The sequence below is a fragment of the Anabrus simplex genome, chromosome 10 (assembly GCF_040414725.1).
Source record: "Anabrus simplex isolate iqAnaSimp1 chromosome 10, ASM4041472v1, whole genome shotgun sequence".
Classification (NCBI taxonomy): domain Eukaryota; kingdom Metazoa; phylum Arthropoda; class Insecta; order Orthoptera; family Tettigoniidae; genus Anabrus; species Anabrus simplex.
The window spans coordinates 129,489,940-129,517,422 of record NC_090274.1 but is presented as its reverse complement, the minus strand read 5'-3'; the positions used below and the strand labels follow the sequence as shown (position 1 = coordinate 129,517,422).

The window sequence follows — 27,483 nt, the reverse complement described above, 5'->3', positions numbered from 1 at the left end:
AGATCTATTTTCTAGAAATATAGCAACCCATTCAGTTACTCTTTTATCTAGTCCAATTGCACTCATTTATGCCAGTAGTCTCCCATGATCTACCCTATCAAATGCTTTAGACAGGTCAATCATGATACAATCCAATTGACCTCCTGAATCCACGATATCTGCTATATCTTGCTGGAATCGTACAGTTGAGCTTCAGTGGAATAACTTTTCCTAAACCCAAACTGCCTTCTATCGAACCAGTTATTAATTTTGCAAACATGTCTGATATAATCAGAAAGAATACCTTCCCAAAGCTTACATGCAACGCATGTCAAACTTACTGGCCAGAAATTTTCAGCTTTATGTCTATTACCCTTTCCTTCATACACAGGGGCTATTATAGCAACTCTCCATTCATTTGGTATAGCTCCTTCATGCAAACAATAATCAAATAAGTACTTCAGATATGATACTATATCCCAACCCATTGCCTTTATTATATCCCCAGAAATCTTATCAATTCCAGCTGATTTTCTAGTTTTCAACTTTTGTACCTTATTGTAAATGTCATTGTTACCATATCATATGTAAATTTTAATACTTCTTTAGCATTAGTCACCTCCTCTATCTGGACATTATCCTTGTAACCAACAATCTTTACATATCTGCTGACTGAATACTTCTGCCTTTTGAAGATCCTCACATACATACCCTACTCCCCTTGTTCATTAATGATTCCTGGAATGTCCTTCTTGGAACATGTTTCTGCCTCAAAGTAACTATACATACCCTTACATTTTTCACTAAAATTTGTATGACTGCCAATTATGCTTGCCATCATGTTATCCTTAGCTGACTTCTTTGCTAGATTCAATTTCCTAACAAGTTCCTTCAATTTCTCCTTTCTTCCACAGCCATTTCTAATTCTATTTCTTTCCAATCTGCACCTCCTTCTTAGACTCTTTATTTCTCTATTACAATAAGGTGGGTCTTTACTATTCCTTACCACCTTTAAAGGTACAAACCTATTTTCACATTCCTCAACAATTGCTTTAAACCCATCCCACCGAGTTCGATATCTGCTTAAGTGCGGCCAGTATCCAGTTCTCGGGAGATAGTGGGTTCGAACTCCACTATTGGCAGCCCTGAAGATGGTTTTCCGTGGTTTCCCATTTTCACACCAGGAAAATGCTGGGGCTGTACCTTAATTAAGGCCACAGCCGCTTCCTTCTCAGTCCTACCCCTTTCCTGTCCCATTGTCACCATAAGACCTATCTGTGTTGGTGCAACATAAAGCCAATAGCCAAAAACCCATCCCAGATTCTGTTTAAATTTTTATTTACCGTTTTCCACCGATTATAGTTACTTTTTAAAAACTCCCTCATGCCTGCTTTATCAGTCATATGGTACAGCCTAATAGTCCAAATTTTAAGGCCTTCCTATCTATGAAATTTATTTTTGACGACAAAAACAGCTTCATGATCACCAATACCATTTATTACTTCGGTTTCTCTATAGAGTTCATCTGTTTCGTTTATTTTCTGGGTTGAACCGTGTTGTTATCTGTACATCACGTACAGTTTGCCGACGCTTCAAATACATTGCAGTATTCTTTGTCAAGGCAATTGAAATACCCCTACACGATCCGAGGTAATCGGTCTTCCAGGCAGCAATCACTAAATAGTTCTACACACCATGGAAGCTTCACCTCTAAGATAGAGCTCATCTGGTTTTATCAGCACCACGTCCAGGATATTTTTCCCTCTAGTTGGTTCCATCACTTTCTGAATCAGCTGTCCTTCCCATATTACCTTATTTGCCATTTGTTGGTCATGCTTCCTGTCATTTGCATTACCTTCCCAATTGACATTTGGTAAATTCAGATCTCCCACTAAAATTACATTCCTTTCCATGTTGTTTCCCACATACCTGGTTATCTTATCAAATAATTCTGAATCAGCATCAGCACTACCCTTTCCCAGTCTATACACTCCAAAGACATCAAGTTGCCTATTATCTTTAGAAGTGAACCTTACACCTAGAATTTCATGTTTGTCATCTTTAACTTTTTTGTAGCTTACAAATTCTTTTTCACCAGAATGAATACTCCCCCTCCCACCATTCCTATTCTATCTCTAAAATACACACTCCTGTTCCGTGAGAAAATTTCTGCATCCATTATATCATTTCTCAGCCATGTTTCAACTCCTATTACAATATCTGGTACGTATATATCTATTAAATTACTTAATTTATATTCCTTTCTTTGTAATACTTCTACAGTTCAACACTAACATTAAATTAGTTATAAGCAACAATTATTTCTCTTTCGATAATGTTATTTATCAACAAGAAGCATTGACTATGGGATCGCTGGCCTCGGGTATCTTGTCCGATATTTACTTAGATTTTTTTATTTTGCAAGTGGCTTTACATCACGCCGACACTGATAGGTCTTATGGCGACGATGGGATAGAAAAGGCCTAGGAGTTGGAAGGATGGGGCCGTGGCCTTAATTAAGGTACAGCCCCAGCATTTGCCTGGTGTGAAAATGGGAAACCACGGAAAACCATCTTCAGGGCTGCCGACAGTGGGATTCGAACCCACTATCCCCCAGATGCAAGCTCACAGCTGCGCACCTCTGACCACACGATTAACTCGCACGATGTTGGATTTTTTGGAACACACCAAAATTGATAATAATAATAACTTTGACAACGTCCTTTTCTGCGCAAGATATGTAGATGATACGATAGTAATTATGGATGAGAGCATCACAGACGCTGATACCACTCTCATTAATCTAAATAACATTGACCCGCATGTAAAATTCACACTTGAATCTGAAATTGAACTGAAAATTAAATGTTTAAACTTAACTATTTTCAGGCACCCAAGCTACTTAAAATATAAGATTTTCAGAAAACCCACCCAAAGAATCACTACAATCCATCAGGATTCTTCACACCCCAAAATTCACAAACGAGCAGTGTACAACAGCATGGTGTACCAAGCCTTCAGTGTTACAATGTCTAAAAGAGACCTCAGAAATGAGTTGAACACCATTCGTAATATAGCTAAATCTAATGGATACAACAGTTTCTTTATTGAAAAAATAATCAATAAATATAATTATCGCCCCTCTACCACTTTGAAAAAAGATAAGCAAAACAACTCCTCCCTTTCTGTCTTTATGTTCAACGAACAAGTTTACAAAGTCACCAACATCTTTAGAAAGCACGACGTAAAAGTAGTTTTCAAAACCAACAATAAGAATGCACAAGTCTTACATAATGCCACATCTATAAACAAGCTCAATAGTTTTTCAAAATCAGGAGTATACAGGATTATTTGCAACAGTTGTAATTCTTCTTACGTTGGATAGACAGGGAGATATTTTAACCCTCTTGGAGCCAAGAGCCGATCTGGTCGGCCGCTCCCCATCAGCTGGAAGAGGCCAGAGCTCCACCTCCCCTCTACTACTGTAAATTGCCAGGCCGTTTTCAGTGGAAATACATGTATTTTAAAATTCGCGTATATCTACCGATGTATAGCAAATACCGGCATGAAATTTTCTACATATCGACTTCGTAGAATAAGAAACTGGTTTGGAGTGTTATAAAGAGCCAAAAACGTTTTATTGTTGATTTATAGTTGTCGATAACGTTTGTTTTTAGGAAGAGAAAAACATTTTCGCACTTTCTCTCTCAATATCTGCTTTGAAAAAATAATTTACGATACAAAAGAATATACGTAATTATGTATAATGTATTTCTAAATACAATTCTACAGAATAACTAATTTGAACGAGAAAAAAAAACATAAAAAATAACAATTTAAACATGTCACTAGTAAAAACAAGGCAATTTTACTCACCGATAAAATTTGCGTGTATGTATCGATGTTTGGCATATACTGACAACAAATGTTCTACGTGTGGACAACACAGCATTAAAATAATTCTGAATTATTAAATAAGTAAAAAAATAATAGTTGATATTACAGTTTTTTCAGAAAAATATTTTCTCGTTTTCGGTTGTAGTATATATTAGAAAAATAATTTTACAATACAACATAATTTACGAAATTAAGAAATGTATGGCACTAAAGCCGTAATTTGCTTTGACCTACTAAGCGACTGCTGCTCAGTTCAGTATCTGCAGTTTAAGAGGTGAATCATGGTCAGTGAGACGGATCCTCTCAGTAATTATTCTTGGTTTTGCAGACCGGGATCGCCCTCTCACCCTCAGATATCTCCTCAATTGCAATCACTTAGGGTCATTTACATTGAGTGAACCTCGAACCAACCCTCAGGACCAGGCAAAATTTCTTGACCTGAGGTGGGGGAATCGAACCCATGACTTCCGGGTGAGAGGCAGGCACGCTACTCTTGGCTATAAGGTTTAGCAGAGAGTAAGTGAAAAGCAAATTGAAGTATGATATGCGCGGAGAATCAGACTGTAGGACATGTTTATGTCCAAGAACTTCCTTGAAAGAGACAGGAGGTTGAGGAATGTTGTCGGGTTCATTGGGACAAATTTCCACAAAATGTTCTCCAGAGACATCATCATATTCGTTATCACTAGCTTCATCTACCACTATATTTAGAGTAGTGCTGTTAGACACAATTAAACGTCTCTTCTTTAGCTGCGGTGATTCCGTGGACGTGTCCAGGAAAATTTAGTCGCTACTCTCTGAACTAAATTCCCTATCACTACCCAATAAATAATCCGTGTTAACATCACACTGTTCCAAATACTACATTAATTTATTGTCATCAATACCTGCTGAAAAAGTATCACATGAGCAACATGCCATTTTCCTGTCACAAATCCACTCACTGCAAGGAGCAATCTCTTACTGACTGGTTAGCGGTATTTGTAAACACAGGAAATGACTCTTATGAAAGGTATAACACCGGTTAGAACTGCCAAAGCAAGGCCAGGCACACAATAACATGTAACCCATTTACTACAGGTTGTAACAAAAGTATGCACGTTACTATAGGTTGCCTCAAAATTATGTACATCACAGAATTTTAAGCCGGCCGATGTAATCGGCTCTGGCAACTTCCGACTGGATTGTTAAAGGCCGACCAGATCGGTTCTGGCAATTTAAAGGGCGGGTGCTCGTACTACTGCCTGGCACCAAGAGAGTTAATAAAAGGTACTCGGAACACGTCAATGTCCTGAAGTACAATACATTTTCAGCTGTAGGGCAGCATATGCATGACTATAATCACAAATTCACAGACATAAAACAAGATATGGAAATTCTCAAAATCATCAACAAAGGACCCCTCTCTAACATTACTGAAAACTGCTTCATACATATAGATCAATATTTTAACCCGAATCATAATCTTAATGTCATTTCAGAACAGCCAAATATCCAATTTGACCTTCTAATTCCCATTTTTAGAAATGTCAAACCAACAAGTCATAATTCAGTTTTTCATAATATTCACAGCACCTTTCCACAGCAGCCATCTCTTTTCCCACATCCTTTGGCCCCACCTTAATTTCCTCCCTTCCCTTCCACCACCCTCTCTCCTTTCCACAACCTCGCCCATTGCCCCGCCTCTCTCTCCTTGCCCCACCCTTCCTTTTCCTTTGAATCTCTCAACCGTTAGTATGAGGCACACAACGTACCGCAATGAGAGGTAAGTCTCGTATAACCTATGCCATTTGACTAACACGCTCTTTCTCTCTCTCCTTTTATTCATTAATTTTATCTAATTTTATCTAGCATTTATTCAAGTTAACTTCATGGGCACCGCAATGAATTGCGAATTTTTACCAGCCACAAATTAAGAATGTGTCAGTTTTAACCATATCTTCATGTGCCGTCCTGACAATGTCCAACAGCATTTCAGCATGATTTTAACAAGCACCACGGGAACATTTCATTTTATTTACGTTGGTCGATGTGAAACATCATCTAGCAGTTCTGCATCAACTGGTTGTTATTTACAGTGGCATCCAGTGGCTTGCATACTGCTAACACCACTCAAGTAGATTTGGTGATTGATGATCTGACCATAGAATCAACATTTACCAGTTCCTGTTTTACAAATGAAATTGTAATGATTAGCAGCAGTGATGGAACTAACAGTTCTATGAATATCAATACAAGAAAGAGTCTGGATGATGAGCATACTCCAGATGCTAAGAATTTAGAGTCTAATTTAAGCTTCAGATTTTACACTTAGTTCATCCCAGATTTTAATGTTAATTGTGTGTTTTTTACATTAGTTTAGTTATTAGATGTCTTACATTAAGGCTGAAGACAGCCACCAAGGCCATCTCACTAGTCCCTAGTTTAGTTATGTAATTCAATAATACTGCATAATATAGTATAATGTAATATAGAATAGTGAAATTAGACTCCTACCAAAATGTGACAAAAGAGAAACAACTAAAAGGGTATTTTCAGAAGAAGAACGACAACGAAGATCACATAGAATGAAGAAATACTGGAAGAACAGAGAAGACAAAAACATACAACATCATAGAAGACCAGACAGAAATCGACTACAGTGGTCCAATGCGGCCATAAAAGCACAATAATAATAATAATAATAATAATATTGAAAAAGGTGGACCATATGACATTAATTTAATAATTATTATTTTGATCACAATTCAATACGGATCAAAACCATGAAGTTTATATCCTATGATTACTCAAAGATTATCAACAAAGCTAAATGCTTAGACAGGTTATTATTAGTACTATGCTCTAATAGATACACACGAATATAGCAGGCAAGACACGGTACTATATAAATATACCGTATCTACACTACAATTCTCAACTGAAATGTGGTTATATGAGTTTTACCACTGGTCGATTATTATTATTTCCCCTACTACGTGGGACAGAGAATAAAAGTGTCCTTAAGTGCTGAAAAATAGGAGGTTGTCTACAATAATTTCTGTCAAAACTATGCCGGGGGCTTGAACTGCAATGGTATGAATCATTGTGCCGACTGCTGAAGCTTGTCGCACTCCTGTGGATGGCCAATTTAAACCTGTTTCATTTCGATTATCATACCTGGAAACGTGTTGAAAATCCAGGACTACGATATAATGTTAAGGAAAAAAATACTTGTCATAGAAATTCGCCTCCTACTTATCACAAACCCGTTCTTCGTAAAGATTTATGAGCAACGATTAAAGAACCCCACAAGTACACTATATGAGTGTCCCACAACACGCTCTCGTAGACAAAATTTACGACTTTCTCATCGGGTACGTAAATATATATACCCCCCTCGACACTCGAGAGCACGCCACATAAAACTGGTTATCTAGGTCAATACACTTCCTGAAATATGAATTATAAACCCACTAAATATTAATCCTAAACCTAGACAATATTACAAAGATAGAAACAAAGAATATACATATGATGATAATGAGAATGGCTAAATAAATAAAATACAGCCCTCAGCACTCTCAATGAATCAACTGAAGATGGTGATGATTATTGTTTTAAGAGGAAATACAACTAGGCAACCAGAGAGAAAAATTGGAAGGGATTTGACACTTCAAAAATAAAGGTATTGGCCAAAGGAAAAGAAGGGCTGCGAAGGGCAGGAAAATGTGAGACTCTCTAGGCCTCGAGTGCTCTAATACCATTGGGGTCAGAAAAGAACAAGAGTTGACGCAGGGAGGTCAGATAGGACACATGAAAGCGAGGAGCCTGGCATAAGTAAGTGGAAGCAATGCCGGGACTCATCTCAGGATCCTATGGCCGCCAACCCACTCTCCCAAGTTGAGATTCACCTCTTACGAGAGGCAGAGTATATCGTGGGTGTATCCACAGGGAGATCAACTATACACTTTTCGTAAAATGGCGTGCTCATTTTTCAGATGGCCTCTTAATAAAGAAAACAATGATAGCCAAAAACACAAGAAAGATGGATTTTCTCAACAACCGTTAAAGTAAAAAAAGAAACATATGCAACATTTCTTGTGGGCAATTTAATTTCAAGGCCACACAGTGCACTTTAATTATCGATAAGAACAACTGTTTACTGCTTATTTTAGTTGATGTGGAGCAAAAATCACCCATATTTGGGACATATGCTCGTAAAACTCCAACTACTTCAAAACAGTGTCAAATTCAAAAGTGTCCCTTGCATGACTCGGGATTTCCTTACGAAATATTAGCTCAATTGGTCATGTAGTTTCCGAGCTCATCAAACAGATAAGACACCATCTCCTTTCTATTAACAGTGTATTGTTAGTGCCTGTGTCTGGATGTCAGAGCTGAGAATTTCACCAACTTTACAGGAGACCTGCTGAGGCGCACATTTTCCTACCTTTAAGGCAAGTTCTGACCTCTTAAACTATCGTAAGAACCAATACGATGCAGAGTGGGGCAGACGGCATAAACCTGACCATTGTTTATCGCTGACTTCTCGTTGCACATACAACACTTCATCTTCATTCCTGCAAAACATACATTAGTGTATACATAAAAAGACATGACCAAACAAGTCTAAATCTCACAATCGTACTTTTTGCATTTGCAATAGTCTATCTCTGACGTCCATATATATGCATATATTTTGTGATAAATGCCTATTTAAGCATCTAAAATGTTATTTTAACATAGAGTAAGTTTTTGTGGAGGATCTACACACAAACAGCTGTGCTCTGTTGCTAGCATCCCCAGTTCAGCCACACTTGACCGACTTCCGCATCCTGCCTGTCATTACATGTGAATTTAATGTCATGTCCTTTGTAGATCCGGAATTTGAGAGCCAGAGGCATGGAGTTCCTCAGCGTTCCGGACACCTACTACGACACGCTGCGAGAGCGCCTCAAGCAGGACAAGATTAACATCATTGAAGACTTGGACATCCTACAGGTACTGACAAACTCTCAGCTCAGTGATACAGAACACTAACCAAAATTCTTGAATTTCCTTACTTGAATTAAAGGGTAAAAGAAAGAACATCACATCTTGTTCTCAATGCCTTTTCACCAGTCGACTTGGAGTTTTGTAACAAATATAATAATGATGAGTACAACGATTAATATTTAGCTTTCAATACTCTTCTAATTTGTATTACCGACTGACCGATCGAAAAACGAATGCTGATCTGCATTTAGGGCAGTCTCTGAGGTGGCAGATTCCCTATCTGTTTTTTCCTAGCCTTTTCTTAAATGATTACAAAGAAATTGGAAATTAATTGAACATCTCCCTTGGTAAGTTATTCCAATCTCTAATACCCCTTCCTACAAATGAATATTTGCCCTAATTTGTACTCTTGAATTCCAACTTTATCTTCATATTGTGATATTTCCTACTTTTAAAGAAACCACTCAAACTTATTCATCTACTAATGCCACTCTACGCCATCTCACCACTGGCAGCTCGGAACATACCACTTATGATAAAGATGTTGATTCCCATAGGGTATGATGGCAACCAGGAACGAGTTAGCTGGAAAATTTATAATGTTCAATAACATACCACTTAGTCAAGCAGCTCGTCTTCTTTCACCCAAGTCTTCCCAGCCCAAACTTTGCAACATTTTGGTAATGCTACTCTTTTGTTGGAAATCACCCAGAACAAGTCGAGTTGTTTTTCTTTGGATTTTTTCCAGTTCTTGAATCAAGTAATCCTGGTGAGGGTCCCATACACTGGAATCGTACTCTAGTTGGGGTCTTGCCAGAGACTTATATGCCCTCTCCTTTACATCCTTACTACAACCCCTAAATACCCTCATTATCATGTGCAGAGATCTGTACTCTTTATTTACAATCCCACTGATGTGATTACTCAATGAAGATCTTTCCTTATATTAACACCTAGGTACTTAGAATGATCCCCAAAAGGATCTTTCACTCCTCAACGCAGCAATTAAAACTCGGAGGACTTTTCCTATTTGTGAAACTCACAACTTGACTTTGAACTCCGTTTATCGTCATACTATTGCCTACTGTCCACCTCGCAACATTATCGAGGTCATTTTGCAGTTTCTCACAATCTTGTAACTTATTTATTACTCTCTACAGAATAACATCATCCGCAAAAAGCCTTCTTGTGTGCTGTTCTGCTGCGATTTCAGCTTTAAACTAAATATTCACTCACACACCTCTCTACAGTTAAAGCTGAGATCCAGGTCAGTGTCTGTCGCTGTCACATGGATACTGCAAACCGTATGAGTGGTTTAAATATTTCTTTGCAAGGCGGTGTTCTTTGTGCGATGGATTGAACTTCGCAACAGGGAGATTTTGAAGATTCCCAATCCTTAACCCTACGCGGACCCAAAATATGGCAAATTAAAACTCGTCCACAATTATGTAGGTAATATTAATTACTTACCTTGAATATTGGATCTACTCCATCACAGAGGTCCATAGGATATTATCAAATTTCTTTGCGGCAGCATGTTAGCTCAAAAAAGGGCACAAGACTCATTCAACAAATATGTTATCACGCCCCCTTATATCAGATAGTGTTGGAGATGACCAGTCTTTGATTCTGCAACTTCTAGTGGAGATGTTGCCTGTTGTTTCCCTCTTTTACTGTCCCTGGTGAATTATGTCAAAATTTCATTATCAAAAAATAGTGAAAAGAGCTCTTTAGGCTCAGTTGCCATGTCAAAATATGAGTGTAAAATTGGTCCATGATGAATATTATATATCAGAATGGTACTTGAAGATTCTGGGTCCAAGTTACTCATGTCGCTCTTGCACTGAGAAAAGACATTACTTGAATTTCAGTCTTCAGACTCTCCAAATCACTTTCATCTACATCCATAGCATCCAAAATTGAAGCAATCTATTGCTTACTAACTCTTCTCACTAACCATGTTGCAAAAAGCCAGTCTCAAAATTCACGATGCATGCTTGACTGAACACGATAGCCTCTCACAGCTTGTAAAGAGCTAGCAGGGAAATAACGCAACTCTATTCCAGTATTCTCCCTTCAGCCAGACCTGTAAGTGTCATTTATTGCCATCTGTTGTGTTTTTTTATTACTACATGCGCTGGTGACGCTGGATCTCTAACCATTTAATACATTAAATTCCACCCTCCTCATCATCATCATCATTTCCCTTTATCCATCTGTAGCTGGGTAGGGGAAAACATGGTTCCTGTCAACTTTCTTCGATCTTTCCCCCACTCCTCCTCCAACACTGTGTCCCAGTCCAGGTTTCTTCTTGGATTGTGTCCTTCCATCTCAACCGTGGTCGTCCGCAGCCTCTCCTTCCATGCATTTCCATTTCCATCATCTTTTTGGCATTCTTCCATCACTCATTCGCTTTATGTGCCCAAACCATCTTAGTCGGCTCTTCTCTATTCTATCATTCATTTTTTCCTTCCAATTAGTTCCTGGGTTTTCTCATTCCTCAAGAACTTCATTTCGGCTGCCTGTATTCGACTCTCATCCTTCTTTGTCATTGTCCAAGTTTCTGCTCCGTAAGTTGTTATGGGTACGTAATACATCTTGTACATAGTTTCCTTTGCTTCCATTGGCACATCTTTGTCCCATAACATGTTTCTTACACTATGATAGAAACAACTTCCAGCTTGAATCCTCTTACTAATTTCAGCATCCTGTCGAGCATTCTCCATTAATTCACTCCCCAGGTATTTGAACGTCTCCACTACTTCCAGGTCTAATCTGACCTTTCCCTTATTTCTCCCCTCTAGTCATAACAAGAGCTTTACTGTTTTCTACACTTATTTCCAATTCACATTCTTTGATCTTCCCATTCATGTCCTCTTCTTTCCAAATCACAATATCATCTGCAAATAACAACATGTTCCGCCCTCTAAGAGTTAAAACCATGTGACTTGTAACACTAAAAACAACTTCAATAACAGCTTATATTGTCAACCTGGTAAAATCTGGAGTAAGACAAGGATGTCTACTGTTCCCAATCTTGTTTAACATGACAATGGATTGTATGCTAAGAGAGGCAACAAATAGAAAGTGTGGCATTCAGCGGGGCTTAAATAACCGATTGGAAGAACTGGATTATGCGGATGATCTCTTTCTTCTTGCAAAATGTTTTCAGGACATGGAAATTAAACTGAATTACTTAAAAATAGAAGCTAAAGAAGTAGGCTTAGAAATTAAAAGACTAAGGAAATGCGCATAAACCATCATAACAATTCTAGCTTGACTCTAGATAGAATGGGTAGAGAGAGGGTTGAGGAATTTTGCTACTTAAGAAGCATCGTAAACCAAGATGGAGGTGCTTTTAGAGATGTGGTGAGTTGTAATAAATAAAGCCAAAGGAGCTTTTGCACAGTTACGACCAATATGGAGATACCCTCACATTCGTATAAAAACGAAGCTAAAGATATTCAACTCAAATGTTAAATATGTGTTCCTGTATGGAAGTGAGACCTGGGAAGTGACTAAAGACATTACCACAAGGTTACAGACTTTTATAAATCAATGTTTGAGTTACATTATGAGAATATAGTGGCCAAAGACCATCTCAAACAAAGACCTTTGGCAGACCACAAGTCAAAGTCCCGTACAGGAACAGATAATTAGAACAAAATGTAGATGGATTGGGCACACCCTGAGAAGACCACAAGAAAGTATCACAAGGCAGGCACTGAGCTGGAATTCAAAAGGTAGTTGCAGGCAAGGCAAACCGAGAATTACCTGGAAAAGAACTATAAACAGGGAGATTGCTGGAGGGAGGTGAAATCATTGGCGGCGGATAGAACAAGCTGGAGAAATTTTGTCGAGGCCCTATGTTCCATAAGTCAAGTCAGTGTCAGCCTGTGACTGAACTCAACAGTGTACAGATATCAGTTGAACTGCATCAGGAAATAACAACAAAGCCTCCAGCTTGAAAACTGTTTTAACGACCACCACTTACATCTCTAACTTTCATCATGTTTTTAAAGGAAAAACCTTTTAACAAGCACTTCATATTGTGTCTCTATTGTTTTTAGTGTGTGATATATATTTTACTGAGAATGACCCTATGCTGGCACGAAACATGTCTGTTTAAAATTTCATCTTAATTGGATGTAATATTGAGTACTGACTTTGAGGAACCAATTTTGTAAACAATTTGTAAGAAGTACAACCGTCAATATGGATGTAACATGAGATTTATATTCTGTAATGACATATCTTCTGCATATAAGCAATAAATTTCAGGTTAGGCCCGTATTGATGGATATGACCAACTTTACCCAGCTAATCAATACAGTCTAATGGAAACAAGAGAGGTCCACCTATTCAATACCATATAATGTTATAAGAAAAATTATAACATTTTATTATACTCGGTACCGGTTTCATCATCATCAGCCAAAAATAAGAAAAATATACAAAGTTACAATAAACAATGCATAAAGTACATACAAATTTTACAGAACTGGCAAGACCTAATTAAAAACGGGATCCATAAACATTAACCTATGACTTAAACTTATAAATAGCACCAACTGTCTTAAAACTATGAATATACGTCCTCTTGATAAAAGTCCTCTGAATCTAAAAACACTGCACCATGTGCGAACAAAAACCAATGTTTCACTATCATAAAAGTCCATCTATTGGTTAAAAATGGCTGTTATTAAAATAACACAACCAGTCAAAAGACGTAAATTCCTATTTTACGTGATAAAACACATGTCTTCTCTAACATAGCGGCTTTCTTTAAGTATTAGATAACAAGATCTTTTTGATGAAAAACATTGGCGGACGCTGTGTTTCCAGGGTACTGTTTTTGGTTCAAACTAGGACCTAAAGCAAGTAAAAAAGAAAATATCAAGAAAGGCTTTTTTTTTTTAAATCTTGTCTTAAAAATTTTACGTGAATAAGAGACTCACCTCTGGGAGCGTAATTATTATGTGTTATTTCTTTTCTTATTTTTGGCTGATGATGATGAAACCGGTACCGAGTATAATAAAATGTTATCATTTTTCTTATAACGTTATGTGGTGTTGAATAGGTGGACCTCTCCTGTTTCCATTAGATTCTCGGTTCAATACGGAATAAACATGAAGTTTTTAAACTTGAATGAAACAGCCAACCAGGCAAAAGTTACAGCCCATCAATATATGGGTTTAAAGATTAAAATTGGAAAAACAGGCAAGGACATTGTATTCATTAAGCAATGTATAAGGCTTAATCTTACCCCTAATTTTTTAAGGAATACATTAAAACCAAGCCTCTTACCCTTTCATCGGCGTAATCTTTACTTTAGGACTAATAAACTTTGGTTAAGAAACGAACTAAAATTTTTGTATCGGAAGAAAGCTTTTCTCAATTACCGTTTATATGAGTCTCACCTCAGAGCTACTGTTTTACTTACTGAAGCCCAGTGGAACTTATTTCAAGAACAAGTTTTTGTTAAGTTATCAGATATACTAGCCACAAAACAGTCCACATTGGACAAAAAACTTGAAGTACTGTTAGACAAAGCTAATTCAGTCAAACAGACTGGAAATCGAGAACCTAAAAACGATCTTTTGGCTCAGTTCCATCCTCCTTTGATTAATCTCTCCAACATAACCTTGGATGAGGATGAAAGGCTATTCTCGAAAAAGGTCCTAAGCACAACTGGCCATGTCTAAATCCCGTCAATACAGTTACAAAACTTGTCATCGAGTCAGAAATGGCTATTAGTAAAATGCCACATGACCTCCAAGAGGAAGTCAGATTTGATGTTAAAAAGCAACTTGAAAAAACTTTTCTTTCTGATAAACGTGCATTAGCCCCTAACAACAATAATAATAATAATAATAATAATAATAATAATAATAATAATAATAATAATAATAATAATAATAATAATAATAATAATACGGATCCTTATAAAGTAAATAAGAAAATTCAGGACCTCAAGAGGAAGGTATCTGCTAATAACCTTATCATCACAAAGGCTGATAAGGGCAATACTACCGTAGTTATGGATAAAACGGAGTATACACAGAAAACCAAAGCCTTTTTTAATAATGATTCTTTTTCAATTATAAAGAAGGACCCTACACAAATCATTCAAAGACAGCTAAAACAAATCCTGAAGGATTCCTCCTTCCTTTTTACGGAACAAGAAAAACAAAAGCAAATAACCATGAACCCGAGTTTGCCGACAGCGAGATCACTTCCTAAGATTCACAAGGCCGGTGTCCCCATTTGACCTATTATAAATTACAGGCCCAGTCCTCTTTACAAGCTAGCGCAGTTTATTCAAACGTTTCTTGCTAAAAATTATAAGTTTTCTTCGAACAACTCGATTAAGAACACCACGGAATTAATTAATAAATTGGATAGTTTTGTTCTTCGTCCTTATCACACTATGCATTCTTTCGATATAGTTAACATGTTTCCCAGTATAAGTACAAAGGAGCTTCTTCCTATCATCAAGAAGAATCTTCTTGCCAATAGTCAACTAAGTGAACTGGAAGTTTTAAATTTTATGAGACTTCTTAACTTGCTAATTAATAATAATTACTTTACTTTTGATAATACTATTTATAAGCAGAATGGTCTGGCAATGGGGTCACCGGCCTCCGGGATTTTGGCAGAGATTTACTTAGACCACTTAGAAAATAATGCTATAAGCAAAAATTTAACCTTCAGTAATATTTATTTCTGGGCTAGATTTGTCAACGATACCTTCGTAATTCTAGATGAACGGTCCACAGATGCAAAAGCTACTCTTGACAATCTGAACAGTTTAGATCAGAATATAAAGTTTACCTTAGAATCCGAGAATAATAATCGTTTAAATTTTTTGGACCTAACGGTTACTCGTTCATCTTCTTCCTTTTCATATAATATCTATAGAAAGCCTACTCAGACTGCTATCACCATCAGGAACGATTCTTCCCATCCTCAGGCCCAAAAAAATGCCACATATAATAGTCTGGTTGACAGAGCCTTTAGAGTTCCTATGTCGAAAAAGAATCTGAATAAAGAATTAAATTTAATCCGGGCAATAGCTAGAAACAATGGTTTTAAGAATGCTTTCATTGATAGAATTGTTAACAAGTTTAAGTACCGTCCTAATACCACCCTTTCGAGAGAAAAACCCAAAGTTAATAATTTTTCGACTTTTACCTTTACAAATAAAATACACAGCATCACCAACGTCTTCAAAAAACATAACACTAAGATTTCTTACAGAACTAATAATAGAAGTATTGACATCCTGCATAATTCCACTTCATTAAATAGAAATAATGTTTTTCATAGTTCTGGAGTATACAGATTATGCTGCCATGACTGCAGAAGTTCTTATCTTGGACAAACAGGGCGTAACTTTAAAATTAGATACGCGGAACACGTTAATGCCGTTAGGTACAGTAAGTTTTCAGCAATGGGGCAGCATATGAAAGATTTTCAACATAATTTTACTAGCATTGATCAGGATCTTACAGTTTTACAGGTTATTAATAAAAGTACTTTACTTGACATCACTGAGAGCTGTTTTATTCACTTGGACCAATACTTTAATGCAGGTTTGAATCTTAATGACATTTCTGAGAAACCAAGAGTATTGTTTGACTTTTTGATAGCGTTTTTCAGACTTAGAAAAGCGTCCAATAGTAAATTAGTTTTTCATAACATACAAAAAACATTCTCACGCCACGCCCTCTCGCCGCATTGCCCTGCATAATTCCCCTCCCTCTTCCCTCCTTCCTTCATTGCCATTGGCTCCGGGCCCCTCCTACTCCTTCTCAGTGCCTCCCCTGTTTTGCTTCCCCCTCCCTTCCCCTCCAACGCGGGTGCATTGGTCACGGTGTCTTGCGGCTCTCAGTGTCTTCCCTAACGTCTAATAACACGTAATAATTACGCTCCCAGAGGTGAGTCTCTTATTCACGTAAAATTTTTAAGACAAGATTAAAAAAAAAAAAAAAAAAAAGCCTTTCTTGATATTTTCTTTTTTACTTGCTTTAGGTCCTAGTTTGAACCGAGAACAGTACCCTGGAAACACTGCGTCCGCCAATGTTTTTCATCAAAAGATCTTGTTATCTAATACTTAAAGAAAGCCGCTATGTTAGAGAAGACACGTGTTTTATCACGTAAAATAGGAATTTACGTCTTTTGACTGGTTGTGTTATTTTAATAACAGCCATTTTTAACCAATAGATGGACTTTTATGATAGTGAAACATTGGTTTTTGTTCACACATGGTGCAGTGTTTTTAGATTCAGAGGACTTTTATCAAGAGGACGTATATTCATAGTTTTAAGACAGTTGGTGCTATTTATAAGTTTAAGTCATAGGTTAATGTTTATGGATCCCGTTTTTAATTAGGTTTGCCAGTTTTGTAAAATTTGTATGTACTTTATGCATTGTTTATTGTAACTTTGTATATTTTTCTTATTTTTGGCTGATGATGATGAAACCGGTACCGAGTATAATAAAATGTTATAATTTTTCTTATAACATTATATGGTATTGGATAGGTGGACCTCTCTTGTTTCCATTAGATTCTCAGTTCAATACGGAATAAACATGAAGTTTTTAAACTTGAATACAGTTTACTCTCAAACAGTTAAACACGCAAAAAGGACTAATGTACACATTTAAAAATCCACACATTAGATATTTGATAAAAGGTCAAGCAGACTTGGAATAAAAACTAGTACGTCACAAGATTGATGACACTTGAAATGATTTCGAAACTGCACTTATGTCGAACTAAAGATGACTTAAAAAGCCATTGTCTATTAGTAGTCCCATCAAAGTAAAATATGCATTACAAGAATGCAAATAAAATTGGTTAATTGTTGATGGCTTACCAGCAGCCAATCACAGGCTGCTGTCTGCTCTGTAAAGGCCACTCCATAATTTTCTTCAACTCAAAAACTATTTCCCATAGGGAAAATTCCTCCCTTTCAAGTTGGTGGCTATGCACAAGAAAAATCTAAGCAAACTGTTTTAAAATGGTATATGGCAACCTTATATAAGAACTCTTAACCTTTTGATTTAGAATGAACCTTCTGTTTGCAAAACTGTAATGAACAAGTAACGTCTGGTGTACAGGAACTGAAGATCCTCATTGACTATGACGAGAATGGCTACCTCCTGCAGATCTTCACCAAGAACATGCAAGACAGACCAACCCTGTTCCTAGAAGTCATTCAGAGGCACAACCACAACGTAAGTATTAGTCTTGTCCTTAACTGAACATAGACATGAAAACACATCATCTTTTCTCCTCGTATTGCCCACCCCATCTTGTTTTCGCGCTGGGGTCAAACATAAATACAAAGTATGTTACAAGTGTTTATTTATATATCCACCTATTCAATACAAAGAGATCTTTTTAGAAATTAAATATTATTATAAAATGTTAAGGGACATGTTTCGCCCATATTAAGGGCATCATCAGCCTCAAATTCAAACCTGTATGGTGAGAAATCAGGATCCTGATTGCTCTTACAAGCCATAAAAAGAGGATATCATTATAGGTGTCAGTCTAAACATACAAAATATTAGAATGTCCTTGGCTAAAATTGCAGTATCAAGCTGCATGTCATAAGTTCACATGAATATACTTTCTGGAGCGTTGAAAAACTTGTTGGGGTAGGGCAGTAAACAGCTCAGTCTTCATAATGAAACAGAAATGTGCCTCCTTGAAGATGATAAGAAAAAGCAAAGCCGATACACTGTTACAGATGTCAATATCGTATGTTGTGATAAGACAACAGATCTCTTAAATGGCTGTTCAGCTGCCTATAGTCTATTTAACTGGCTGAAGGAGTGAAAGTCGAATGTGTTATGATAAGATAACAGTCTTCCTTACGTAGTTGTGGGAGCAAGGAAAAAGCATTCGGTTGTCTATAGATGTATTTATCTTATTTGAAGGACGAAAGTCGAAGGTTTATCGACGTTGATATAGCTCTTTGGTGTGAAGTCTGTAACAAGAGGAGAGTGAATGCTTAGGAAGGTATTTTTGAAGAGAATGTGGGTTTAAAGAAAGGTAAAACATGGAAAATGTACAAAAACACTTACCCTTTCGTCTGTGAAGATGTAAATCAGTTATGGAAAGGTTAGTTGAAGAAAAATAACGTTATGTGTAGGTTAATTTATTTCTTTGACTGTTAATGCAGTTGTTATGGTAGCGTTGAATGACTGACACTTGTACTTCTGGTATTGTATCGATGTGAGATTGGCGGAGGAGGGTGTGGTTGAGGGGAGGGGGTAGGCGGAGCGTTAAGTTTATGTGTTGTTGGTTGCGAGAGATTTACATGGTCGGACAGGGAGGGAGTCGTGTTGGGTTGCGGGAGAATTGTGGGGGCGGGCATGAAGGGAGTCAAGTTAGTTAAAGTAGTGGAGGTTCTAGAAGATGTTAACTTAAGATTTTTAAGAATGTAGTTATGTTTTGAATTTAGAGTTTGCAATAATTTGGGTAAACTTTCGTATAATGGATTCTTGACTTCAATTAAATCATTGAGGTTTAGATTTTTGTTGTAGTGTTGGTCCAAAAATAGGACATCACTTCACAACAATAGAGACCTCACAATTATCAAAAGAGTAGACAAAGGAAAGTTGATGAATGAACTTGAAACCATCTATATATTTTTGGACCAACACTACAACAAAAATCTAAACCTCAATGATTTAATTGAAGTCAAGAATCCATTATACGAAAGTTTACCCAAATTATTGCAAACTCTAAATTCAAAACATAACTACATTCTTAAAAATCTTAAGTTAACATCTTCTAGAACCTCCACTACTTTAACTAACTTGACTCCCTTCATGCCCGCCCCCACAATTCTCCCGCAACCCAACACGACTCCCTCCCTGTCCGACCATGTAAATCTCTCGCAACCAACAACACATAAACTTAACGCTCCGCCTACCCCCTCCCCTCAACCACACCCTCCTCCGCCAATCTCACATCGATACAATACCAGAAGTACAAGTGTCAGTCATTCAACGCTACCATAACAACTGCATTAACAGTCAAAGAAATAAATTAACCTACACATAACGTTATTTTTCTTCAACTAACCTTTCCATAACTGATTTACATCTTCACAGACGAAAGGGTAAGTGTTTTTGTACATTTTCCATGTTTTACCTTTCTTTAAACCCACATTCTCTTCAAAAATACCTTCCTAAGCATTCACTCTCCTCTTGTTACAGACTTCACACCAAAGAGCTATATCAACGTCGATAAACCTTCGACTTTCGTCCTTCAAATAAGATAAATACATCTATAGACAACCGAATGCTTTTTCCTTGCTCCCACAACTACGTAAGGAAGACTGTTATCTTATCATAACACATTCGACTTTCACTCCTTCAGCCAGTTAAATAGACTATAGGCAGCTGAACAGCCATTTAAGAGATCTGTTGTCTTATCACAACATACGATATTGACATCTGTAACAGTGTATCAGCTTTGCTTTTTCATATCATCTTTAAGGAGGCACATTTCTGTTTCATTATAAAGACTGAGCTGTTTACTGCCCTACCCCAACAAGTTTTTCAACGCTCCAGAAAGTATATTCATGTGAACTTATGACATGCAGCTTGATACTGCAATTTTAGCCAAGGACATTCTAATATTTTGTATGTTTAGACTGACACCTATAATGATATCCTCTTTTTATGGCTTGTAAGAGCAATCAGGATCCTGATTTCTCACCATACAGGTTTGAATTTGAGGCTGATGATGCCCTTAATATGGGCGAAACATGTCCCTTAACATTTTATAATAATATTTAATTTCTAAAAAGATCTCTTTGTATTGAATAGGTGGATATAAAAATAAACACTTGTAACATACTTTGTATTTACGTACATTTCAATACGGACCTAACATGAGAATTATAACATGTAATGTGGTCAAACATTCCGTTCAGCAGGGGCATAGCTTGGGAGGGAGTGGGAGTAGGAGAACTTCCCCTTCAAATCCACTTCATTAGATTGTCTTTCATGTTAAAAAACTGTCAAAACACAGAGCAGGAAACATGCCATTCCCATGACACTCTAGGGTGGCACATAAACTAAGACCGTCAAAGCAGCATTTTTACTCTCCAAGATGTAAGCTGCAGTACGGGAGGCACGCACATGTTCGACCTGGCCGCCAGTCTGAATTTCAACTGTTAACATGGTGAGACAGTTATCATTGTGACACTGTATTTTCGTATGTAAAAGTTCTGGTTTTATCTTAAAGTTCGTGTGAACAGTCATAACTCTCGCTATTGGTGTGGAGAAAGTCCTAATGGTGTTTATGAAGTCCCTCATTATGGTAGCAAGATTGATGTTTGGTGTGCTGATAGCGCAAGACGAATAATTGGGCCTATTTCATTTGAGACGACAGTAAATGCAGAGAGGCACCAAGATGGCATTTTGAAGCTGTTCTTCCATCAGTTAACGGAAGAAGAAAAATTGCGTGGGTGGTTTCAACAAGATTCAGCCCCTGTTCATACAGCAGAAGATTCCCTCCTTATAATCTCGGAAGTGTTTGCAGACAGAGTGATCAGTGCTGGTCTATTTCCCCCTCATTCTCCAGATCTAACAGTGTGTGATTTTTACTTGTGGTGTAAACAAAAAATGTATCGAACAAATCCTCACACATTGGAGGAACTGAAAGAAAACATTACGAATTAAATTGCGTCAGCCAAAATGTGGTTACCAGATAACCCAGGAAGGAGGACACTTCTATAAGGTGAGACTTCATATAAGATTGAATACACACTTAAAGCTGCTGTAGTTCAGTCTTATTTTATATGAGAGACTCTGTAGGCGGTGAGCTTGTTGATCTTAAAGAGACACACCCTCTCCTGCATCTTGATAGGACTTGAACCCTGAGTGCTATCCAAGTTCACTCTCATAGTTTGAACTTTGCCATTTGTGGTTGCTGCTCACTTGAATTAATCCAAAATTTCAATGGAACAGCAAAACAGATGACAGTTCTAGGAGAAAATATTAAACTGAAGTTTCTCTATACGAGTCGTATGCGGGAACAAACGTCTATGTTACATTTTTGTGGCATATGACATATTGACGGAACAAACATCTATGTTGCATCCTGGATCTGTATTCGCAGGTAGTTTGAGCACATCTCAACAGATGGCTATAGTATTCCGGAAATTGTGAAGAGAAATGCACTTGAAAAATAATGGAACAAAAGTCTATGTTACATCGTTTCCCGCGCGAGTTCTCGACAATGTCACGAAGTGAATGCAACGTAATGAACACATTCTAGTGCAGAGATTGTTCAGTCTTATATTACCGAGTTTATTTAGTTACTAATCGACACCATAGTCCTGCAATCAGATGATAGTGGTGGTTGTTAATGTACTGTTGTCCCCAAGCAGTGTTCACAAGTTGACGAAAAAGAGATGCAGGAAAAGGAAAAGTGACCCCAGTGAGTGGAAAGATGTTGTACGCACCAAATCATTATAATTAGGCTAAAACTTTAATAACACTATTCTCCTCTGTATGCATACATTATGTGCGAATAAGTGAGCACATGCACTTCTAACCTGTTGGTTTACGGAACAAAAGTCTACGTTACATTCTCTCGCGTAGCCATGTCCCGCGGTCAACAATCATCTCTTTGCTGTTTTTCTCAATATATAGCGAATGTTTGTTCGCACATACGCGATATTGAGTAAACGAGAAGGTTTTAAGATTGTTATGTCTTCTTTACAAGGAAAATACATGACTTCTATCAGCGAAGTCATCACGACAACATAAAACACCCTGGCTTCTTGACCTGGTATCAGTTACAATGATGACCATCGTGCTGGAACTGCTCAGAGAAAAATACTATCTTTGAATGAAATGAATTAATTTTCTTTTCCAATTTTGGAGTTTATCTCCATTGATAAGCATGCGATACATGGTGCCCATGGTCTGACACCATCGTTAACCGGTTCAAGTCCCACTTTACCATCAGAATATTGGCCGGCATGGCGAGGGCATCTGATGCTTGTGACGGTGATTCATTATGGACAGTTGTATGCAGCTTACGCAGGTCCACAGACGTCAAAGTAGAACTCCGAGCTACAACTGCACTCCGTATAGGAAATGCTACAGAACCAGTTTTGATTCCATTCAAATGCGGAATAAAACCTGGAAAGTGTAACTTATTCATAAGATATGGCAATAGTCCATTTAGAATTTCCAGTTACTTAGTAGATAGTAATTTTGACTGCCAACGACAGGCTTACGTACTAGTCATAATAATAAACTACAAAGAGTGTACACACTCAGTTGGAGCAGATAAAATAAAAAATCCATATCCCGAAATGCAAAATTAAGGCATTAAAACACTGTAATCCAGCCTAAAGCACTGTACGCATCTGAAACATGGACCAGCGGGGGCAGATCATTGATTAAAGATGTAGGAAAGCCAGAAAGATAAAGGTTAAGGAAAATTTTTGGCCTAGTCTTTATAGGGGAAATCTGTATGATAAGGAAATCTCATAATCTGTACCAACACTCAGAGAAAATCTCAGACACATTTAGGAAAAGATGTTTGAAATTCTATGGACATACTCAGGAGAATTATGAAGCTTTCCCTATCAATGAAAGTAAAAAACCAACTGGCTGTTCAAAGTTGGAAAAGATCTTCAGGAAATAGGCATCACAGATGACCTTGTGTTAGACAGATCTAAGTTCTGAAAATTAGTCGACAATCACCACTTTACACACCGCCAACAAAACCTGGTCAGAAGATGGCAAGAAAAGCCACGGTGAGAAGATGAAGGCAACGACATCAGTTAAATCATGCATACTGGCTTTACATCCTGCTATTTGGTTTTGTTGTCTTTTTGGAAATGCTGAAGTGCTAGAATTTTGTCCCACAGGATTTCTTTTATGGACCTGTAAATCTACCATAATTGAGCAGCACGAGTCTGAGTCGGGTTCAAAACCATCGACTTTGTTCTCAGAAAGCCGGTGTCTACTGCCTGAGCTAAAAAGGCTAGGCTAGTTGGATTGAGAGATACAATTCCCAATAGAGACTAGAAAAGTGGAGCCTTGCAAGACAAAATGCAGAGCTTCCTTAGTGATGTCACGAACCGAGTTTTGAACCATAGGCGAATACTCGGCAGCTTTGCTTGTTTGGTAATGACAACAGTAAACTATGTCCAAATAATTCAAGAATAAGTTCAAGGAATTAAAGACCTAGTAAACTTTTACAAAGCAGATGAACTGGTTGCCAAAAATGTGGAATATGACTGTGTGATGGCACAGTCCTTGATGAATGTGATGGAAATATATTTCCTTCGATAAAAAGTCTCTTAAAGATGCTTGTGATTGACAGTAACTACTGCATAAGTGAGTACCTCAGAGCATATCTGAAAGGACAGATCAACCGAATGGCATTTGGACTAGCAATGAAACCCAGAGGGTAGATAAACCATTTGTGTTAGAAAAGTTTTCATTTCTTTGTAAATAATGTATTAATAAAATTATATTGAAAGGACTAAATGTCAGTGATTTACCTTTGAACCAGGGATGCCAAAGCATACTAATTATTTAATCTATTCATTTTAAGCTGGGATCATTTCGGCTAGTGCGAGTGGGGGCAGATCCCCTAACCCATTAGGAAACTTCTATTGCTCTTCGGTAATCTATTGAGCTGCATCCTCCACACGTGATTGTTTTGTTCAATATTTGCCACTTTTCCAGGGTTTCTCTTATAAACTCAGACCGTACAGCAGCTGCCTCAGTCTCTTCTTTCAGCGTGTACACAATCTTACCTATAAAAGATGCTGGAAGTGTCGTCCTATATAATGAGGGACTTTATAAACACCATTAGGATTTTCTGTACAGCAATAGTGAGAGTTATGACTGTTGACATGAGCATTAAGATGAAAGCAGGCCTCATCCGACAAGAACACAACCTATGGGTCAAATAAACGACCATTCAATGATGCAAGATACCACTCACAGTATCTCACTCTTGTGGCTGGATCGGAATTTGGAATTGCTAGGCGGGCATTAATTCCATTGTGGAGTCTTATCTCCTGTATGCAGTTATCAGACTGTGCCTCATAAAAGGCTTCTGATAAGTTCAGCTGCATACACCCCAGCATCAGTGGGTAGGGTCTGACACATCCCACTCTGACGAGTCTGGTGTTGAACCTAAGATGAAATGCTGGTTAATAGAGCAAACGCCTGAAAAGCCATACATCTAATTTTTGATCTGATTATGATATGCTCTATTGGTGGAAAAATATCTAATTCCCTCCATGGGTTTTAAACAGTCGGCCCGTGTTGTAGCTGTGTGCAGAAGAAACCGAAACCTCTACTTGTTGTACTAATTTTGTGAGCGATCGAGATTCGCACCAATGTCATCTAGCTTTCCCTCTGTTGAAATTGTTTGTGTGCATGCATGTTTTTATATTGAGCACTGAGCTAGGAGTTTCAAATTTATCTGTGCTCGTAAAAGTGGCACTTCAGCAGGAAATACATCACGTCCCTGTCAAGCCGACTCTTACTTGAAATACAGTGATTACTGTCTCCCGTACAGCTGCGTAGGTCTGGGTTGATAAGAGAGACTCTTCTCACAATTACACTGTAGCTTGAACTCTAGAAAACATCAATATAGAAAATGAAACTAATCACACGACACAGAAGACTCTTGGAAAGTGAACAGTAAAACATTAATAGTTTTGCGTTTATATGTCTTTTTCACACTTTCATTTTGGTGGGAAGTTCTTGAAAAAATTCCTTAAGTTACCATATCATTTTATTTTATTTAATTTATACTACTTTAGTGGTTATACAGTACGATAGAATCTGAAGTTCCTAAAAGTACAAAACATTGTTGAATTATTGCTGATTTTCATCTCTTGGTTGCTAAACTCAAACCTTTGAAAGACACTGCAAATTACTCGTTGGCTTGCAGTAGAGTCACGGCCATCAGTACGTTACTGTTCTGGGGCGAAACGCTGAGAACAGTGTACGTCTTCTATCCACGAGTGAGGACATTACATGTAAGTTTCCTTGTTACAGGGTTTTGGAGCAGGCAACTTCAAAGCACTGTTTGAGGCCATCGAGATGGAGCAGGCTAAACGAGGCAACCTTTAGAACAACTGCATCACAGAACTCTTCAAGTTATTGCTTGTGTGAGCTCCACAGAAGCTCTGTTGACTTCCTCTCACTTTCTCTTCCAGATTCACCGTATTTACTCACCTTATCCCCACTTTAATCTAAGACATCTTTCAAGTAACCAGGCAGCTCTCTCCCACTCCCCTAGATTTCTCCGAGCAGCTGCGACCAGTACACAGACAGGAGTGAGAACAAGTTTTAGGGCAACCTTCAAGTTTAATGTGTTCGAACATGCTTAGAAAGTCGAGTGAGTACGAAGTGCAGCCATGGAGCACAAGCCTAGCCAAGGCACTCCACTCAGACTCGGCGTCTGTATGAGCTACAAACTGTTACGAAGATTGGCCTGGATTTGCAAAGATAGGTTACAGCTACCCTTGCCGTGCCGTAATAGAAAAAGCCTCCCGGAGCGAGTGCGCACTAATTTTTTTCCCAACTGGCTTTACGTTGTACCAACACAGACAGGTCTTATGGCGACAATGGGATAGGAAATGGCCGTGGCCTTAATTAAGGTACAGCCTGTTGTGAAAATGGGAAACCACGGAAAACCATTTTCAGGGCTGCCAACAGTGGGATTCGAACCCACTATCTCGCAAATGCAGTTCACATGACCAACTTGCTCAGTGGGGCCACTGTTCTCATGATCGAGATTGGCCTGGATTTGCAAAGGTAAGTTACAACCACTAACAGCCTTTTCTTGTGTTTTTATTCTGCGCAGGTTGGTAACGGAAGTTGCGCATTATCAATTTTGGGAACAATATCATGTCGGCCAATGGCAGTGCTAATACGTGGCGTACTAATGGACAATGGTGCGTCAAATGTTTAATTAGGTTATAAAAGTAAATGTACCTTTTCAGGTGGGCTCGATGGAACACATCTCTCTTCTAAAAGGATTTTAAGCTAAGATTTCCTCGCGAACTTGTATGTTATATGCTGGAATGCCTACACTAGGTTCGTACCATTACTGGTGTAATCAGAGAGACAAACAGAACATCTAATTCCTTCTGTGGCATGAAGAAAGCAAATTGTGGAGTGGGTCAGAGAAGCAAAAGGCCGTTTAAAGCGTGTGGAAATGCATTGCAGGGAATGAGTTTAAAGCAAGCAAGATGTTGGTCAGAACACTTTACTAAGTTTGTGGAGAAAAGCATCTTCCATCATACTGTACCGACTAAGTGATTGAATTTCAATGCTTTGCTGTAAGACATTGCAATGTTGTACAACCTTGAACTCCATGCGGTGCAGAGTTTAGTCATGTGACCAGTCAAAACTGCTTAAATGTGCTCATATCGCATTTTGTGTAAATAAAGTACAGATTTAATAATTATTTTGGGCGTTGATTTTTAAAGACATTACATGTTCCTTTGCCAACCTAACCCACAAGGGCGACTCAATAAGTATCTGCAATCAATTTTTATAATTCATTACAAAAAATTACACACATTTTATTAATATCATTTTTCAACA

The 27,483-nt window shown here is 37.8% G+C and overlaps 1 protein-coding gene across 2 annotated transcripts in view; it reads left to right on the top strand.

Annotated features, from left to right (window-relative positions):
• Window positions 1–27,343, top strand: part of Hpd (4-hydroxyphenylpyruvate dioxygenase) — a 71,276-nt gene extending 43,933 nt beyond the window's left edge. For both annotated transcript variants that reach the window (XM_067154920.2, XM_067154921.2), the window contains exons 11-13: window positions 8,737–8,859; window positions 17,980–18,096; window positions 25,927–27,343. In XM_067154920.2, the coding sequence (XP_067011021.1) occupies window positions 8,737–8,859; window positions 17,980–18,096; window positions 25,927–26,001 (315 nt within the window). In that variant the 3' untranslated portion in view covers window positions 26,002–27,343. The remainder of the gene's footprint in view (window positions 1–8,736; window positions 8,860–17,979; window positions 18,097–25,926) is intronic.
• The last annotated feature ends 140 nt before the right edge of the window (window positions 27,344–27,483 follow it).